The sequence below is a fragment of the Hypomesus transpacificus genome, chromosome 9 (genome assembly GCF_021917145.1).
Source record: "Hypomesus transpacificus isolate Combined female chromosome 9, fHypTra1, whole genome shotgun sequence".
Taxonomy (NCBI): Eukaryota; Metazoa; Chordata; class Actinopteri; order Osmeriformes; family Osmeridae; genus Hypomesus; species Hypomesus transpacificus.
In genome coordinates this window covers 13,630,905-13,650,994 of record NC_061068.1, presented here as the reverse complement: position 1 = coordinate 13,650,994, position 20,090 = coordinate 13,630,905, and the positions used below count along the sequence as shown (strand labels likewise).

Here is a 20,090-nt window from a genome sequence, read left to right as displayed (position 1 = left end):
TCCACCTATCGAAAATTGTAGCCACTGGGGGACCAAAGGCAGGCTAGGGGAACTCATATTAATGTTAAATAACCTAAAGTGAAGTTTAAATGTCATGTGACCTTTAACCATTAGCTTGTGAAAACAATGACATGATTTCATAACTTGTTCATTTAAATGAATACGTTCTTTGGAGATAAAGTAAACGTCAATTATTTCACGCTGGGTCATATTGTGAGAAAAAAGTCTGCCATTATGTTTCCGAACACAACAAAAGTACTGGAATTCACTCAACGGAACTGTAAAGATTCATTTTGAAATCTAAAAAGACATCTCTCTCGAAAACACGAAAGTGTGCTACGTGAACACGCTGGGAAGAAAGCAAAAGATCAGCAAAGTCAGGTGGCTGAGCGGTTAGGGAATCGAGTTAGTCAGAAGGTTGCCGGTTTGATTCCGGGTCGTGTAAATGGCATTGTGTCCTTGGGCAAGGCACTTTACCCTACATACCTCGGGGGAATGTCCCTGTACTTACTGTAAGTTGCTTTGGATAAAAGCTAAATGACTAAATGTAGCAAATACATGTATTTGTGCTCTTTAGATCTTTGGGCTGGTGTTTAATCAAAAAGTGAAATACATGCATATTTTTGCCCTTTTTAGGAGCGAGCGGTAGGGCGATTCGAGTGGAGCGGGATGCTATCTGCGTTGAGCGATAAGGAGTGGAGCGGCCTGGTGCGGTTTTGAGCGGGGGAGCGGAGATTCTCACCGCTCCCTTCCGCTCATATGTTCTGACACTATCAGGTATACTCAAGAATACAAACATACCGACCACATGCTGTGCCACGTAAGGAAATATTCAGTGGAAAAATATCAAGAACCACAACAAACAAGACAGGACCGTATTGTTTTATTGTTTATTATAACAGTGCTTAGTATTTTATAATAAGGTTTTCATGCTGTACAAATAAAGTTATGTGGCCTACTTTCTTGCGTCAGTGAGGGCTGACGTGAGAAAGGATATCATGATAGCATTCATACCGGTATACGGCCCACCCCTACTCAGCCAACCAGCAAAATATCTGTTACATTGTTGTTACTGATGCGGTTTCTCTCCTGTGTGTTGTCTTGTGTTTAAGCAGAGAACGACTTCGAGCAAAGACTTCGCTGCACTCCTGACATTGATAAGGTTTCTCTCCTGTGTGTGACCTCATGTGCATAACCAAAGATGACTTCAATTTAAACATTTTGTTACATTCTTGACATTGGAAAGGTTTCTCCCCTGTGTGTGACTTCATGTGCACAGCCAGATTACCCTTCTTACTAAACCGTTTACTGCACTCCTGACATTGATACGGTTTCTCTCCTGTGTGTGTCCTCATGTGCAGAACCAATTGTGACTTTAATCTAAACATTTTGTTACATTCCTGACATTGATACGGTTTCTCTCCTGTGTGTTTCCTCATGTGCACAACCAATTGTGACTTCAATTTGAACATTTTGTTACATTCTTGACATTTAAACGGTGTTAATAAATGTCTCTGCATGTGTGCAACTAGAGAATGTTTTCGAGCAAATTGTTTGATACATTCCTGACATTGAAAAGGTTTCTCTCTAGTGTGTGTACTTGCGTGTTGTATCAGATGTTGCCTTTGAGCAAAGCGTTTGCTGCACTCTTGACATTGATAAGGTTTCTCTCCTGTGTGTGTTCTCATGTGCAGAACCAGACTAGAACTCTGACTAAACTGTTTGTTACATTGTTGACACTGATATGGTTTCTTTCCTGTGTGTCTCCTTACATGAGAAAGCAAATCCTTCTTTACACTAAAGGTTTTGTAACATATTAGACACTGATGTAGTGTTTGTCTTGTGTAACGCAACATATGCCTTGGCAGAGCCTCATGGTTTTGTGTTCTGTTTCGAATAAGCAGCTCTCCTCCATGTTCTTCCTCCAAACTCTGAGCTGTAGGACAGTCTGGAGCTACAACAGAGAGGGGCTGAGAGTCACTGCCTGGTTCTGATGTTGTATAGTCTTGTTCATCAGGGTCTGCTTTGATTTGCTCCTCAGTTGTGTTGGTGGGTAGAGAGTCTCCTTCTCTGTTCTCCACTTCAACAGTTTGGTCAAGATGTGAATATTCAGAAAAGCCGTCCTGTTCCCAGTCATGTTTCACCCTGGTAGAAGTGAACACGGAGTGTGTAGTTTCAGACTGCAGTCCTTGGAGCTGCTCTTCCTCCTGATTGGTAAAGGGCTCCTGTTCCTCTTTAATCTGTTGGGGTGCCGGGAGAGAGAGCTGCTGCACATCTGGGGGAAAGAAGAAGTTTGTGATCAACTTAGATATTATGCAACCCAACATGTCTGACAGCTAAAACCAGACCAATTCTTGTGATCTTAGCATTAGTTAGTGCTGTCAAACGATCAAAATATTTAATCGCGACTAATCGCATTAATGTCATAGTTAACTCGTGGTAATCGCACATCTATTATAAATGTCACTTAATTCCTTTTTGTCCCATAATTTTTTGTATTTGTAATGCTCTTATCAAAATGGAAAAGTGGATCGCATTGCTTAGTGCAAATTGAAAACAACATTGCAATTGCCTGGCTTTGACGAGGGGGCGGAGAATTCGTATCAGCTGTGTGCTTGCCCATCGAGTGGTATTTCAGACTCAACGTGCTGCGATGATAGCTCGGTTAACAACAACAAAACACACAGATCACTTTGGTCTTGTCAATGGCACCATTTGGCAACTTTTAAAAAGTAAACGTTCCATTCTTATTGGCATCCATTTTGGCGTCTCGCGCTCGCCATCCACTCAAAACGTAACGTTAACCTAATACTTTTTGGCCGGCTTGCAAGCCCAAAAAAGTGTGTGCGGCGTTCCTGTTTTGTTTCCTGTCTAGCTACATCCGGTGTGGTGTTGTCGTTTTTCTAACGTCAGTAGTTGTTCCAAAGGCATGTGAAAAAGTTTACTAGACCAAAAAGAATGTTAATCTTGGGATAGAAAAATTGCCGCCGTTAAAATGGGTTTGCGTTAACTACTTTAATAACACGTTTAACTGACAGCACTATTAAATATTTATCCAAAATGAATGTCTAGCAGATTAAGACATGTCCGTAGGTACCTAGCAAAAAGTAACCTCAACTTTCCTAGACCTTTAGCTACGATACTAATGCTGAAGGCTTGCAGAAATGGCTATCTGTCTTACTAGAACGGCGTATGTATGCATCGTTGCAAACGTGTGCTGATGTTGTGACTGTGTGTGTGTGTGTGTGTATGTGAGAGAGACAGAGAGACGGAGGGAAAGCAGGGAAAGGGAATGCAGCTGAACGAATACGCTGCGTGTTTTAGCCTAAACAGTGTTACAATTTTTTTTTTACGAAACGCAATATGTGGTGGCCGGTGTCAATTCTGTGGCGCACCACCACAAATTAGTCTGTGTGGGAAACACTGCATCTTATCGACGTCCCCAAAGCAAGTTGTGTTATGCACTGATATCAAATGAAATTCGCTGCTAATGGAGTTTAGTTAAAACTGTAGAAATGCATGGAATCCTTTCAAGAAATGCAGGACTGTTGTGCAAATCTGCAATGTAACGTTAGCGTAGCAAACTAGAGATATTTTTAAAAGCTTCAATAAAAAAACATGGTTGCAAATGTACAACAGGACTGTGTAGAGAACAAAACAAGACTGTCGTAATTTTAGCCATATATTTTAGTACATTTATGGGATTCTGGACGATCTGGCCGCAATGTTGCCGGTTGCGCAGTGTATTCTGGTTATCCCTTGGTTTCAAGTAAGCTTGCGACAATAGAGATGCGGTTAGAACCAAACCTGTACAGTACTGTTGCCAGTGGTCCATGACAGTGCCTCCACTGGCACATAAGTTACTATTCTGTTAATAGTGGTACACAAAGTGTATTGTCGCAGTTGCATTGGGTGTCTGCAGCTTTTTTGTTTCCTGTCGTGTAGGGCTGCAACTAACAATTACTTTAATATTTTTTTCAAATTAAACGATCGGATAAAAACAACAAAAAACAAAAAAACATTAATTTCCAACCCTTTATTCAAAAACAGAACTGACAGTGCAAATTCACATTGCAAAGAAAACTTTAGAAAGTGCAAAAACTAGGGATGGGCATAATTAATCGACGATCGATTAATTGATCATTAAGAATTTTGTCTATGACATTATTTGTTTATCAATAAAACTAACGCGTGTTCTGTTGCGTAGTGTTAGTCTTGAAGGAATGCAATGGATTTCGCTATGTGGCAGCAATTAAACATTTTACCACACAAAGGCAATGTTTGGGAAAAACGCCACAGGCCTACTCAGTTACCGGCGAGTTTCCATATATTTCAAAAGTAAACATGAAGAGGTCACGGCGAAGTGTAGCGTGAGACCATTTTGACTTAAAAATGACATTGTTCACTGCCAACACTGCAAAGCTGAGTATAAATACAACTCAATCCACAATTCAAATGATGTACCACTTGAAGAACGTACATCCGACCCTGGTTGGTGGCGGTGCATCCTGCTCTCTGTGTTAACACGGAGGAGCTGCGATGCACAACGGGCAGAGAAAATTACCCAACGGATCTGCAAGTCCATCGAGATGGATATGCTACCCTTAAGTATTGTTGAGGGCGAAGGTTTTTATGAAGCGAGTACAGAAAGAGTTGTTCTTCTTGTAATACAGATCTCAATGCGGAAACACGGCAGTTGTTTTTTACGGAAATATATGTTGGACTGTTTGACCTCTTAGACTACGTAAATCTTTTGGGGGGGGGGGGGAATCAAGACAATTTTAGAATACTCAATGCATTTTTTTCGGAAGAGAAGATACATTTGTACTCTGATGTGAAAATGTTAGCTACCTTAGCTAGCTAGCTACTGGCAAGTAGCTTACATTAGCTAACGACGTTAGCTACCAACTGGTTGTCAGTGCAAGCTAGTAAATGTTAGCCAGAGCCTCATTATGGCTCTGATGTTAGCTCTAGCTACTGTACACTCACATAACTCCCATTCAGCACACCAGCATGAGAGTCACAACCTATAGACAACGAGCCTCTCGTCAAAAGAAAATCCCAGGGTATTTACTTTTTTATATTTTGCGAACTCAAGTAAAGTAGATACTTTGAAGGCAGGGTTTTTCCTACATACAAAAATGTTGGCGTGCGCCAAAGCCGTTTTCCCAAGCGCCAATGACAAATCCCGAGCGCCAAACCTGTGTTCATCACGCGTGCAATGCATGTCAGCGAATATGTTCTCAATAGTATGTTTCAAGTAGGCTACAGCCGAACCCTCGTTCTGTTTTGATCAATAATAATCGAGTTGATAAGCGTGTGTTCTTGTCTGATCAATACGCAACTGTGAGGTGCGCGAATGGACAGAGCGGCAACTAAACTGTCGTTCCGCTGCGAGGGCCAGCCCGACGTGCATGAATAGTACACCTGTAGCCTACAAATGCTTATTACATTTCCACTCAAAATGCTGACAAAAGTTTAATTTACGATTTCAAACGCAGCCTCCATTGGTATTCTTAACCTGGAATGATAACATATAGTGCAGTGTTTCCTCTATGGCTACATTTCTGCCGCCACGGTATTAGAAATCAGGCTGTACAAAAGTTTAGTCCGTATATCAGCAGTGAGTGCATGTCGGAGAATAGCACGGACTTCACACCGCAGTTGATATTGCGCGTGAACGTCCTTGAGAACTGTAAGTTGTATAACTTATGTTGTCAATTCTTAAGCCCGTTATTGTATAAGTCTATAGTTCTTGCAAATTAAAATAATTTCCATTGTTTGTATTCTTCCCCTGCTAGCTAAATTGCACATGTCTGTTGATTTGATAGCGATTGCTGCCCTTTCTCAGGTTTGTATTTTAGCATTATTATGCTGAAGTAGTTTTAATTAATAAAAAGTGGGTATATTGTTAATATTAGCTACAAGATCAAATGAAGCAGGCAGTGTACATGCTTCAGAGCGGCCTACCTTAATCGATACTTACCATTTACAATAAGTTGTTACGTTAATTATTAATTGGCAGCATTTATGCCATTTAGAACATACTTTATAACTTTATTGCTGGGGGGGGGGGGGGGGGGGGGTGCAAAACACTTGGGAATAAATACATTGATTAGAAAAAAGAAAAAAAAGAATATATACATATATATTTTTGGGGGGAGCACCGAAGACCCATTTTGACCCAGGAAAAACCCTGGAAGGTGTAACTAGTAGGGGTGGAACGGTACACTTAAGTCACGGTTCGGTTCATATATCACGGTTCCGTACGAGTTCAGTACAATGGGGGAAAAAGCTAAACAAAAATGCAGAAGCAGGGCTCCAGACTAACTACTGTACATGCAAGTCTTAGCTAAATGTCTTAAGGAGACATGACATGAAAACTTTATTTCATGAGGTTATTTAACATTAATATAAGTTCCCCTAGCCTGCCTTTGGTCCCCCAGTGGCTAGAATTTTCAATAAGTGTAAACCAAGCCCTGCGTGTTCTTCTCCGCCTTTGACAAAATGAAGGCTCAATTGCTCTGTTTGAAAATCTCCTCCTAGTGACGTAGATAGGAGGAAGGTTACCTCCACTCTCTCTGTTTTGCCCGCTCAGATCATCTGGCCCACCCATGAGAAACTGAGCTGCCACTGTGCAAGGGCGAGTGCAATAACGGTTTTTCCTGGAGACACATCATGGCGAGGCAAACAAACGAAGCATAACAGTTGCTTAGTGCTTGGATGTGCAAGTCAAAACAAAAGTATTTCACATTTCAGCCTCTACTGTTTCCTCAACTTGAGCCAATACAAAACTGGCCTTGCTGAAATAAAATTCTGGATCATTACTAACTTTCCTTGGTCAAGCTACAAACCTTGGACAAGTAAGCTAACTAACGCTATATCAGCTAGCTCTGCAGCTAACAGCTGAGTTACTGTTGCTAATGTAAAGATAGATGGCATCAAGTATGTGTGTGAATACAAATGCTGTAACGCCAGTGTTGTACACTTTAGTTATTTGGATAACCGTTATGCTGTTGGTGTTATGGCACAGGCGATATCCGCCTTTCTCCTCATTGAAATTATTTATGAGTGTGCACCTCTGCAAACCAGGGTGATCAGATGAGAATAGGCAAATTTGAGGCATATTACAGCAACGGGGCTACGAGCTAGCTGAGTTATTGTCGCTAATTTAAAGGTAGAAGGCATCAAGTGCGTGTGTGAATACAAACGCTGTAACGCCAGTGTTGTACACTTCTTTGTTATTTGGATAACCATTCTGCTGTTGGTGTTATGGTGCGCGATATCCGCCTTTCTCTTCATTGAAATGACTGAGTGTGCACCTCTGCAAACCAGGGTGATCAGATGAGAATGACTAAATTTGAGGCATCTTACAGCAACGAGGGCTACGAGGCATTGCGATACATCCGTTGTAAACATTAGCGCATGTTGCCGCCCCTCTCCTCCTCATTAGCATTTAAAGCTACAGACACCAAAACAGCGCGTTCTGAGGAAAGCTCATTGTGGGACAACTCGTAGTGGCTATAATTCTGTAGCCTGGCTGCCAGCCCAACTTCTCCCCGCCCCAAAAAAAATTTGGTCGGGAAGTTGGGTCTGGAGGGTCTCGTATTGGGGACCAACAACAGAAAACCAGAATCTGGGCGAACCAATGAAATTGCCAGGGCGGGCTTTATACGATGATGAACGGATGATCAACAGTAACGTAATCACCCACGACACAAAAGAGCGCTTAAGTTGAATTTGTTTTGAACAAACATGGCTACCGGTGGAGATCTGGGATGTTATGATTCTGCCATCGAGGCTGTTTTAGAAGACATCGACAGCGCATTAATTTTGAAAGAGTAACAGAGAGACGCAATCAAGGCATTTGTCGATGGAAAATATGTTTTTGCCGTCCTTCCTACGGGAATCGGTAAAAGTTTAATTTCTGTTTAAACTCTGTTGCTCTGATTGGTTGTAGATCTATCCAATTGAGCGAAGAGGCATTTGTTTTCCAGGCTCGTTTGAAACACGCCTCGTAGTCAAAGCCCAACGGAGAGTTCTCAGACTCATATTCTGACTAGAATTATGAGTATGACAACGTCAGGCTAATAATTCTGCACCATGGCTGAATTTCGGGAAAGAGACTTATAAGATATAAAATAAGATACAGTATTAGGGGACCACTAAGGCCTATATAAAAGCATCCAAAAACAGCATTTCATGTCTCCTTTAAATGTATGATGCGCTTGTCGATCAATCCTCCTACACCACGATACGATAGGCTACTTGAGGAGCAACAGCGCAAACACAGGCAGGGATACAGTAGCAGCAACGTTAGTGATAAATAAGTATTAAGACATGTTCGTAGTCTAGGTATAGCGAAAAATAGCCTAACTTTTCTAGACTTTTAGCTGCGGTACTAAGGCTGAGGGCTTGCTGATATCGCTTTCTTACTAGAACGTGCATCAGTCATTTATTTAGCAGATGCTCTTATCCAGATGAGTCGTTGCTTACGTGTGCTGATTTTGTGCACACCCAATACATTCCAAATTTGTAGGTCGCACATGCGCGAGTACCAGTAAAACATTCTCGCACTGTCTCAAAAAACTGTCTGGAGCACCGAGAACTTGAAGCCAATTTTTTTTTATTGTGTATGTCTCCTATCAGTTCCAGTCTCTCCCCTGAGCTAGCTGCAACAGTATGAAGTGTGTAAAGTAGTAAATAGTAAGTACCCCACATAATCTCCAGACTCCATATGTAACTTGTAAACGAAATAAGAGTTATACAACTGAAAAAACAGCATCTCTTATTTATTAAGTACATAAAATACCTCCTCACGAAGTCCTTGTCCTATCCACTACTACTCTATAGCCTGTACGAGAGTAGCGTTAAGTGACTGGGAAACCGAAGTCGGCGGGTCCTCTAGCTTGTGTGTGTCGCCACCACTCGCCATATTCGTCTTTAGTGCTGCTGCTAGCTATCTATGACTCACTCAGGCACAGCTCGGCTACACAGGTGGCGGCGACCATAGATATATATAAACACTAGATGTCTCGTCCGCGTTGCCGGACAACGGAGTCGAACGTCCGCACATGGCGGCCATCCTAACCCTAACCCATGGCGGCCATCTTGCTACATGGCGGCCATCTTGCTACACCCCCCCCCCCCCCCCCCCCCCCCCCCCGGGAGGAAGAAATCTTGTGCCGCCCCCTACCCCGTTGGCCGCCCCCCGACAGCCGACGAAACGAGCACCGCTACTACCTGGCGGCGGCAAACGAAGGAAAATGCTGCACGGCACAATCTCAGCAAGCAGGGCTGCCTGCAGCGGCCTGAAGGGGAGCCAATATGCCAATTCCCCACAAACTGAAATGATAGATAAGAGAAAACCACGCAGAGATTTCTTTATTTTTTTATGCTCGTGCGCCCCCCATGTGACATGAAAAAATGCCGCCCAGGGCAGCTGCCCGGTCTGCCCGTGCCTAAAACAGCCCCTGACTATTGGATTAGTTACTAGTAGTAACTAAAGAATAGGTACTAGTATCTAATGAAAGTTACTAATAAAACGGGAATAGATACTAGTAACTATTGGATTAGTTCAGTTCAGTCCGATTAGTTACTAGTAACTAAAAAATAGGTACTAGTATATAGTGAAAAGTTACTAGTAAAACTCTAGGCAGGGAGGACAAACGTTCTGCTCTCAATGTAATCACAACGGAGAGTTCCAAGCGTCAACAAATGCCAAACTGAACTTATTGCTCTTTTAATATTGTGATAAAAAACACAATTGTGATATTTAATGTACAGTACGATGTACGCTGATATTATCAGTACATTTGCTTTCAAAAACAGTAGTAAATTTTCGCTTGTTGACTGAGGCGTTAGCATAATTAGCCTCTGTTGAGCGAAATATACGATAGCGGTCTGTGATACATCCGTTTTCAATCGTTAAAATAATAAACATGCCTCACATATCGATGAACCTTTTATGATTTATTATGACATTATATTACTAGTAAACAATTCATGGGTACAATTGTCCTTATATACCTGTAGTTTTATACCAGTGTAGCTCACTAATACTGTACGCGACGCGGTTTAGAAAAACTGGGAATTTTACTGCTGGTTAGGAAGCCAAACGGCGACAGTAAAATCTCGGCACTCCCCTTACAAAAATCACAATTCCCAGATGGGTTTTTCAATTAGTGAATCAACCTGTCACTCAAAATAGAGCAAATCCCTGTGTGAATACCATCCTGTATGTGGCACAGAGGTTTTCCCATATTAACAGTGCGTGTCCACTACAGCGACTCGATGCGAGCGACAACATGTTTTCCATTCATTTTCTATGGAGCCAGGCGAATCGGTTGCGTGGTGCATTGTGGGTAGCGACGTGACAGAGTTGAGATTTTCTCAACTTTATGCAAATGAGGAGCGATTTTCGCTAGCGATGGCCAATCGGAGTGTTTTCTTGTTTCTCGTAACGTGGCAACCATGGTAAACATCTGGTGGAGGAGAAACTAATCATTTGTGTGCAAAAAAACGATGCATGGCCCAAGGTTGCCGAAGTTGTTGGTGCTTGTACTTTCAAATTCAGTTTAGTCACATTACAAAACTTACGTTCTGTGGTAACTAACTAGCTATCCCGGCTGGAACTCCCTATCGTATCGACAGATTAGCAGAGACTGAGGAATATAATAAAACGTTTTTTACACATGTCAACGTGTATGTCTATTAAACAGTTTTGTATTTTGTATACAAGTTGTATTTTGATCGATGTTATGACTACGTAAACCCAAGTCTGCACATGTAACAGACGTGGTATTGCAAGTTCCGTCAGAGGTATACGAGCCACTGTCCGCTCCAAGCGGGAGTCGAACTCACCCCCTCTGACTTCCCAAGCGCCACCACTACCAACTACGCCAACGAAAAGCTAGCAATTCGTTGACGCGGGTGGCCTGTTACATACTTAAAGAGTGAGTTTCACCACACACCGGCTACATTCACCCCTCAAACTCACTCCGGTCGGCTAGCTGATGCTAACCTTGCGATCCGGGTCACGGCACCACTGTAACAGACGTGGTATTGCAAGTTCCGTCAGAGGTATACGAGCCACTGTCCGCTCCGAACGGGAGTCAAACTCACCACCTCTGACTTCCCAAGCGCCACCACTACCAACTATGCCAACGAAAAGCTAGCAATTTGTTGACGCGGGTGGCCTTTTACATACTTGAGGAGTGAGTTTCACCACAAACCGGCTACACACACTTGGCCATGACAACTACAACAGTGACTTTAGAGAACTACATTCTGCATTAATTTGTTTGAAACGCCCCCGAGCGTGGTGAACTGTGGGAAGGCGAGCGATGGCAAGCGATTTGCGTCGCTGCAGTGGACACGCACTGTAAGAGGTCTGTAATTGGCTGAGAGTACTTTGAGCCATTGCCTACTAACCTGAACTTCAATGCCACAGCCTTAAGTTGATGTCATTGTGTTCATGAAGGTCTCATCTACAGGACTGTGAAAACCGCGAACATTTCCCAGCTGGGGGATTTGTTTTATAATCGGGCTTATGTCCTAGGAGTGCCCCTGTTTTAGGGCTACATTTTGAGTGCTAACAAACTCCCCATCGCTCTACCCAGCTAGTTAGCTTGCCACGAGCATTCCTCTCCCTGCTTCAGTAACAAAATATGGACAGAGCAGCGCGTTCAAACAGTCCCCTCAATAAAGGTTGGCTAGCAAGTTACAGCAGCAGCCTGGCCCTGTGACAGGCGGGGGGAGGGGCGCAAAGGGCACACTTAAAAGTGGTATTTTGTTCCAACTCATTTTTTAGACAACTCATTCATTTGTAGCAGATAAACATCTAAAAACATGCAAGCTAGTAGGCCCAAAAACTAGGATTGAGCCAATGCCTGTGTGAATACCGTCCTGAATGTGGCACTGGCGTTTTAACACTGTAATAGGGGTTATGCGCAACATTCTTCTACTACTTCTGGCCGGCCGCTTTTGAGGTAAACACAGCGTAGTAAAGGCCACCTACTATAGCTGGTGTTTAAGGAGCTACCCTTAATTACAAGTTCCCATGTACACAGGATTGCCAAACGGACTTCCAGAGCCCCGAGTACCCTGGGGAGTAGCCTTTTTTTTTGCTCGCAGACGATTAAAACAGTCAAACGAAGACTGTACCTGTAGAAGTCCAAGTGGACTCAAAGAATGCAGTGTTTGGCAATCAACTGCAACAACTACCAGTGTGACAGTATTTATTTACAGGTCAATTTTGTCGGTAGCGTAATCTTATACACCTGCTAACTTTAATGCTTTTTTTTGGCCTAGTAGTAGGCTAGTTAACGTAATCCTTCTAGGAACGATAGGTCCTAGCTATAGAAACCAGAATAATGATATGGATATGACACTAAATTAGCTTAGAGCTCTAATATGAGCTTCTTAAATTAATTTGCTGAATTCATATATTTCATTGATAACTTAGCACTAGTTGTGTAGCTATGTAGCCTACTGTAACGTTGTAGTTAATGTGTAGAGCTAGTGTTAGTGCTACCTCCTGGAAACGGTCTAACGTTAGGCTATTATAACGTTATATGAACTCATCACTTTCCTGTCACACTTAGCCTAATGTAGAGAGTAATACAACTTATAAAATCCTTGAAATTCCCTGTCAATATAAGTTATTTGGATCACCTAGCGCTGCAGATGTGTACAGAAGTGAGAAGCGGAAACGATTACATCTGTTTTCCGGTTCGAACGCTGAGCGCTCCGCATAACCCCTATTAGCCGAGTGGTCTTTACACCCTTGGCTACTAACCTGAACTTTAATGCCACAACCTTAACTTGATGTCAATCTGTTCAGGAACATTTCCTCTACAGGATTGTGAAACCGCTAACATTTTCCTGTTGGGACTTTTGAGATATTTGAGTTTAAGTCCGAAGAGTGCCTGCACCTAGCCTGGCTGCCAGCCCAACTTCTCCCCGCCCACAAAAAAATCTGGTCGGGAAGTTGAGTCTGGAGCAGGTGCGTGTGTGCATGTGTGCGTGCACAGTGCGTGTGTGCATTATTATTCCCCGTTGCCTTCTGGCAGGCGTTACCGCAGCATCCGGTCGCGCACACGCAGACTGGACAACAGTTTCTACCCAAGGGTCATCAGGCTTCTCAATGGACACTGATATGGACATTTTTACTGCACACTAGTCACTTATACACTGTCACTTTCAGCTACTGGTTGCTCTTTCAGTAACATTGCACTACTGTACCTCGCCACCAGGCTCCTGTTTGGTCATTGACATAGTCACTGATCTGTAAATTTGCACTACTGCACTGTACTCCATTTAGGTTAGATTAGTTTATAGGGTTGTAACAGGTTTTTTTTTTTTTTTGTGTATTAGGGTTAGTATAGCGTACTATTTATTGTTATCTGTAATTTAGGAAGTTTTAGTGTTAGGGTTAGTATAGTCGTTTATTTATTGCTATCTGTATATTTAGGAAGTTCACTTATCTAAGCTCAGCATAGATGTAAATTTGTTCTGTGTACTTATATGTTATGTTATGCCAAGTGCTTGCGTTGTCTTGTCTTAAGAATTTCAGTGCCCAGTCTAACCTTGTGTTGCTCTGTGCACCTGACAAATAAAAGACTTGAACTTGAACTTGCATGTGTGCATGTGTGCGTGCCCCATGTCCATGTGTTTATGTGCTGATCTGGAGTCAGTTTGGTAGGATTTGGGCATAAATAAATTATTTCATTTAAAATACAAATTTTTATTTCAAGACTTTAATGTAATTTGCATGCAAAATAGGTCTACCTGAACCAGCGGACAAAAAAATCAACCCGCGTCAACACTTCAAAAGAAGCCCAATTCCGCGGGAAAACCGCGGACCTGGCAACACTGGTCTGGAGGGTCTCGTATTGGGGACAACCAGAGCCATAGAAAAAGAGAGTTGCGACACTTCCATAGACTCCCATTGTTATCGAGGAATGCGGAAGTTAAGCGTGTCTCATGCAACCTATAGTTCCAAACATTGTATTTTCCACCGTTGAACCCCATTCATTTTCAGTGTCTACGAAGTAAGTTAGCTGGTAAATTGATGAAAATCATGCATTTTTTCATATTTCAACCACCACATATCAATTGTTATGAGTAGTATTTCATATGGCCAACTTAAGATAAACATTTTCGTAAGATTATAGCTTGTTAGATTCTAAATGCAGTTAGAGCTGTTAGAGCCATATATGGCTTATGGGGTCTGAAGCAAGTGAGCTGGTAAATTGATGAAAATCCTGAATTTTTTCATATTTCAACCACCACATATCAATTGTTATTAGTAGTATTTCATATAGCCAGCTGTAGAGAAAATGTATTGTAAGATTATGGCTTGTTAGATTATAGCTTGTTAGATTCTAAATGCAGTTTGCGCTAGACTATAGTAGAGCTATGCAACACTTTTACTGTAGCTAGCTAAAGAGCATGTGTATCAACCAGAAGTTCGTTGGTTTATAGTCTGTCAAATTAGTTCTAGTTATTGGTGTTCTTTGGCATACACAGTTTACAGAATACGCTCTTATTAGCCTATAGTACATCTGATTATATCTAGCAACAATGAATTGCAGATTAAAGCCTTGGGTCCGCTATCGTCCAGCAACGCTCGGCAGGAATTTCAGGTCCACTCAATAGCTATAGTAGCTAGTTAGTTAGCTCAACTAGATGCATCTACTACTGCGGTCTAAGTTTTGTGAAAAGCAGACATTAAGATCACCTGCTCACTACAAACAAAAGGAGTGGAAGAACACTGGACATATTGTACAATAAAATGTTTTATTGAATTGCAGTTGGTTGCCTTGTATATTCTGTTCAATTTTTTTCTATTGAACAGTTGCCGGTGATCATGGTTAGATTCAACTTGCATCAAGTACAAACGTGTTGTTAATGTGGTACATTGTAAGTGGGCTGATGAAGAAAAAAAAAGTTGAACAAATCCCATTTACTTCAACAGTCGAAGGTTAAACGTTAAGTGGAACAATATAGGCTAGCATAGCCATTTCCAGCTCTGCTTCACAATATTGCGTTATGCATTATAAGTTAATGTTATACATACATGTTAATAAAGTAGCATACATACATGATACAACACACCAGTAACCAATTGATATTGTGTTAATATACCGAAAATATCCGTGAATCGAGATGGTGCTGCTGTCGGTCCCGCCGAAAACCATTCAAACACGTTGACAGCAGTGGGTTTTCATTTAACTACAGCGAGCTACCGGAACCACGTGACAAAAAAGCTCTAGCTTTTTTCCTGCGTTTCACTGGCAGTGAGTGTTCACAATGTTGTAGTTCACTCCATTTTTCACCAAAAACGTCAGCGAGGACTGCCTAATGTAGATAAGAGTCAGCTGAAGATAGCCAGAATATCGGATTTCTTCAACTGAGCCTGTTTCATTCGTAATTTGCCTGAGAAAGCGACTTCCGTTGGCCAGCTCCATTGAAAACCATTCAAAAAAGTTGACAGCAGTGGGGCTTTTTGGAACTACAGCGAGCTACATGAACCACGTGATCACGTGTCGGCGAGATCAAAGCGTGTCGCAACTCTCTTTTTCTATGGCTCTGGGGACAACTACAGAAAACCAGAATGGGGATGGACCAATGAAATTGCCAGGGCGGGCTTTATACGTTGATGGACAGATGATCAACAGTAACGTAATCAACAACGTCAGGAAAGAGCGCTTGGGTTGAATTCGTTTTCAACAAACAACATATTACGTTGCTCTGATTGGTTGTAGGTCTATCCAATTGAGCGAAGAGGCATTTGTTTTACGAGTTCGGTTGAAACACGCCAATAGTCACAGCCCAACGGAGAGTTTTCAGACTCATATTCTGACTAGAATTATGAGTACGACAACGTCAGGCTAGCCTGCACCCATTCACTGCAACGAAATAGCTTCATACCACTCGACTCGGAATCTGAGCTTCAGGGACGCTTGACAAAAAAAAGAGTACATTTGGTGTGTCAAGCATTTTAGAATTGTTAATGTGATGTGTTCCCATCGTATTAAGACGAAATACTTCACAAGCAAGAGGTTTGTTAATGTAACTGTATACATATCTCACTCATACTCGCTAATCAGCTCACATGTTAAAGTAGTTTACATCCAAAATCGCTTTCGTAAAACTATCCTCATTTTCACAAACTACTGGAAGTAGCTTCGAGGTAAAATTAAAAACCTTTAAAAACGTCTACATTTAGCAAATATTGTTGATATTATTGTTCACAGGTATTTTAGTATCGTGAATATGTCATTTAATTCCATAATTTCCCCAGGAATAAGTAATAAAACGTATTTCAGGGAAAAACACTCAAACGGGTTTGTCCTCCCTACGTCTATGTACTGGTAGGCCCTCAATTTCAGATCAGCCTAAAATAAATTATAGCCTAAAATAAATAACGTTCTGATCCAGTGGGTCGGTTAAAGGACACTATTCGATGTATCGCTGCTATTCACAGCCAGTTATGCAATATGCGCTAGTCATGTTAACTCGATGGTAAAGTAGCTAGCGACTAATGTAGGAAACGCGCTAGCCGGATGTAGTTCAGGGTCTTACGTTCTAAACTGATTTGTTATTGTTTACGTTCCGAAAAGGTCTACATGCTCATTTTCTGACCGTGCAACATCAAATAAGATATCATGAATATAAACACACCGGATTATAATCAACTATAGTTATTAATATCGAACCTGTTCGGTGAAGCTTGATTTCAGGTTGAGTAACAATGTCCAACAACCGCTGCAGTCTCGCACTCTCCTCCTTTGAATGATTAATCTCCTCTTCAAACTCGGCAAACGATTTTTCAGCGGCTGCGAATATCTCCAAAGCTGCCGCTGTCAATCGTTGAGTGATCAAATCTCTGAACACACCTAGTTTAGACATTCTGGTGCTGAAAAATCGCAACGTTTACAAAACTGTAACTCGAGGAAGTAAGTTGCAAGGCTCATTCAGAGAATGGCTGTGTCTACTACCGCGCACTTGTGCACTTCGAGCACTGACTTTCAGTGCTTAGGGCGCTTCACTCACAAAACCAGAATAATTCAGTGCACTGAAAGTACCAGGATGGCGCACTGCAAACTGTCCAAAAAAACAGTCTACAACGATGGACACTACTCGCCATAAACGGGCGCCATCTTGGCTACGTAGCGGAAAAGGAGGGGCCCTTTCGGCAGCTTTTTCCACTAAGTGGAGAAGCGCGTTCATTTTACCAGGTTTTGCGGGTGTGGCGAGCAGATTTGCGTCCGTAACTTCCACCAAGTGTTTAACTAGCAGTGTTCCATTTGAGACAGCACTTATCAGCGACAAAGTGCACTGAATATGTAAGTGCACTGTTTTGCAGGGCACTGTATTGCAGTGTAGCCTACTTCATAAAGTGCGTGGTAGTAGACACAGCCATAGTCTCTGGCTCATTCTTTCTTGCCTGATGTAAATAACTCTTGCTGTTCCAGTGATGAGTTCACTGGCCTCTTCGAACCTAGCGCCATCTGCTGTGGTGGATATAGATATATAAAATATTTTTTTGCAGTTTACCACTGCTACACTGTACATAGGCCATGTGTAGTTTTTAATTAAGCATTTTTTAGATAAGGAGATTCATGTCTTGTATGTAATACGTATTCTTGTATAGGCCGCGCCTGAAATAAACATTGAATGAAATATAGACACAGTATCAAAGCGGTTTAGAGATGTTGTCCTGTTACTAGCTCTATATAACATGCTCAGTTGCAAAGCATATAGCCTAAATTACTAGATAAAAAATGTTTTATGAAGAATGTTAGCTAGCTATTAGCTGTTTTAAACCAAGGCACTTTACCAAGACAATTGGCTTCCTGACAGTTAACTAGTAAGCAGCCGGGGAGTCAGCCCCTCTTAATTTGTCTGTCTAGATGCCTGATAAGTATCTAAAACCAACTGGATGCCTATGAGTTAACCTGTATACCGACTACTTGGTAGCCCTTGGATTAGGGCACACACCCTACAGGCAGGAGTGGGAGCCATAACAGTTATCTTTCCCTTTTATCTTAAATCTCAGCATTTAGCCTATCAGTTATTAAATGCGTGTGGCAAAGTTATTTTGAAGTGATTTTAAACATTATTAGCCCACATCAAGTGCAATTAACCATGGCTTTCTTCAGTGTTTTGAATTTTATCCTACAATTTTCAATTGCTGCCACGTTCTCTTTTGGGCTAATATTATTTTCAATCTCCTGTTGAGAATATCGGCCATAGGCTAGCCTACTGTCAGAACGGTTTCAGACAGCTCATCAAATTACGCTAATTATCAGTAGGCCTAAATGCATATATATATATGTTAAGTCGATTTGGTAGGTTTACAATTTACGCATGTTAACGCTCGTAATGGTTTGATAAGTTGTCTCCCTTGCCATGTTAATTGCGGCAACATTGCCCTTTTTGGGCAACTCCCCAAAAACTAAAAAAATCTATTTACGCTGCTGAAACAACACCCCTCTGCTGCTTTACGCTTCACTTTTTGCGACATAACTCCTCTTTTCGACGATCGCCTGATCTGGGCTGCAGAGTCTAAGCTTATTGAGGTCTAGCTTGAATTAGCGTGGCCTGTTAGTGGAACGGAACGTTAGTGGAACGGCTTGAGGCTTAAGTCTAAGTTGACGTTTACCCAAGTGAGACTTATTCGTGTTAGCGCGACTTGCGTTAGCGACGTTGATGGAACACCCCCCAGGCCTACCCGTGGCTACGCCCCTGCCTCACACGCAGGCCACTCTCCCGGCTTCTCAAAGTTGAAATTTTGTGGTGGTTTAAACTTTGCCATCGCGTTGAGTCTTCCTCAGAATACTTCTGACACCATGTCAAATGAGACTGCTTGCCAGCAGTTTCGCCAGCAGGGCTCTCAAATGTCATGCATTGAGCGTGACTGTCACTCATTTCGGTCTTTGGTCACGCACTCCCGCCACACATTGTATTTCTCACACTGAAAAAGTATTTATATCGGCTGTTTATCAATCCGAAGAACGCTGAGAACGCAAGTACATTCTTTTGAAGACCATTCTTGCAAGCGTCCTTGCGAGAATGTTCTTGCAAGTCTGCAAGGACTTCTGGGAAATCAGAAGCGTTCTCGCTGGTCAAGTCACCATCCGATGCATCCTCTATAAAAGGGACGGATCAGGAACATTTCCGGGTATTTTGGGCGTTCTTGGTGACTTGTGTTCTTCGGATTGTAACAGCAACAGACAATGAAAAAATCATATCCTGGAATTGTTCATGTAATTCTGCTACAACATCTTCCGAAAGTTTTGTTCATCCCAGAGGAAACCACTGGAGCTGGAGCATCACTTTGAGCACAGAGTAGCCTAATTCATGATCTCTTGTTTTAATGTTACAACAAATTCACAACTTGTTTGACTCAATGACAACTTGACTACTGTTACATTTTCCCAGGTAATTAGCATCAGTTTTTCAATGGTGTTCAACAGTTTTACAGCCTGTTTACTGACAACACCTGCTCAGAACAAGTAGTCTAGGCTTAGTCATATTTTCGTTATTACATGTAGTCATTTAGCAGACGCTCTTATCCAGAGTGACTTACAGTAAGTACAGGGACATTCTCCCCAACGACACAACATCATGTGGCACAGCGGGGAATCGATCCGGCAACCTTCTGGTTACTAGCCCAACTCCCTCACCGCTCAGCCATCTGACTCCCCATCATACAACGACTGACATATTGTAAGAGCTCTGTACTTGTTGATTTCCAACTGCTGCATTAAAGCTGATATTATCGGACCTCTGCGACTCCAGACCACTCTTTTGTACTCTAGTCGTGTCATTGAATGCCATCATTACATATTGACACAACAATTAAATCCTTCAACTGGTGACCCCGATGCTGAAAAGAGGGAGTCCAGAGGGTTCTGGCCCGACCGACAGATCGGGAGAGAGACCCATACATCGGTACGAGGAGACAGACGTAATCGTCAGGCGTGCCTCAACATAAAAAAAGGTAAACAGACACCTGTTGATTCCTACTGCTATTTGGAACTGAGAACCAAATTTAGATGATTACTGTTTCATCGTAC

The 20,090-nt window shown here is 42.1% G+C and overlaps 1 protein-coding gene across 1 annotated transcript; it reads right to left on the bottom strand.

Annotated features, from left to right (window-relative positions):
• Positions 1-876: 876 nt before the first annotated feature.
• LOC124471340 (zinc finger protein OZF-like) lies at positions 877-17,139 on the bottom strand. Its single transcript, XM_047025822.1, has 2 exons — positions 16,725-17,139; positions 877-2,275 (listed from the first exon to the last, which is right to left on the bottom strand). The coding sequence occupies exons 1-2, from the start codon at positions 16,915-16,917 to the stop codon at positions 1,059-1,061; spliced, it is 1,410 nt and encodes a 469-aa protein (XP_046881778.1). The 5' UTR covers positions 16,918-17,139; the 3' UTR covers positions 877-1,058.
• Positions 17,140-20,090: the final 2,951 nt, after the last annotated feature.

Coding starts and splice junctions, on each gene's coding strand:
- LOC124471340 (XM_047025822.1), bottom strand. CDS start 16,917: ATGTCTAAACTAGGTGTGTTCAGAGATTTGATCACTCAACGATTGACA. Junction 2,276..16,724: donor AATCAAGCTTCACCGAACAG/GTTCGATATTAA, acceptor TCTTTCCCCCAG/ATGTGCAGCAGCTCTCTCTC.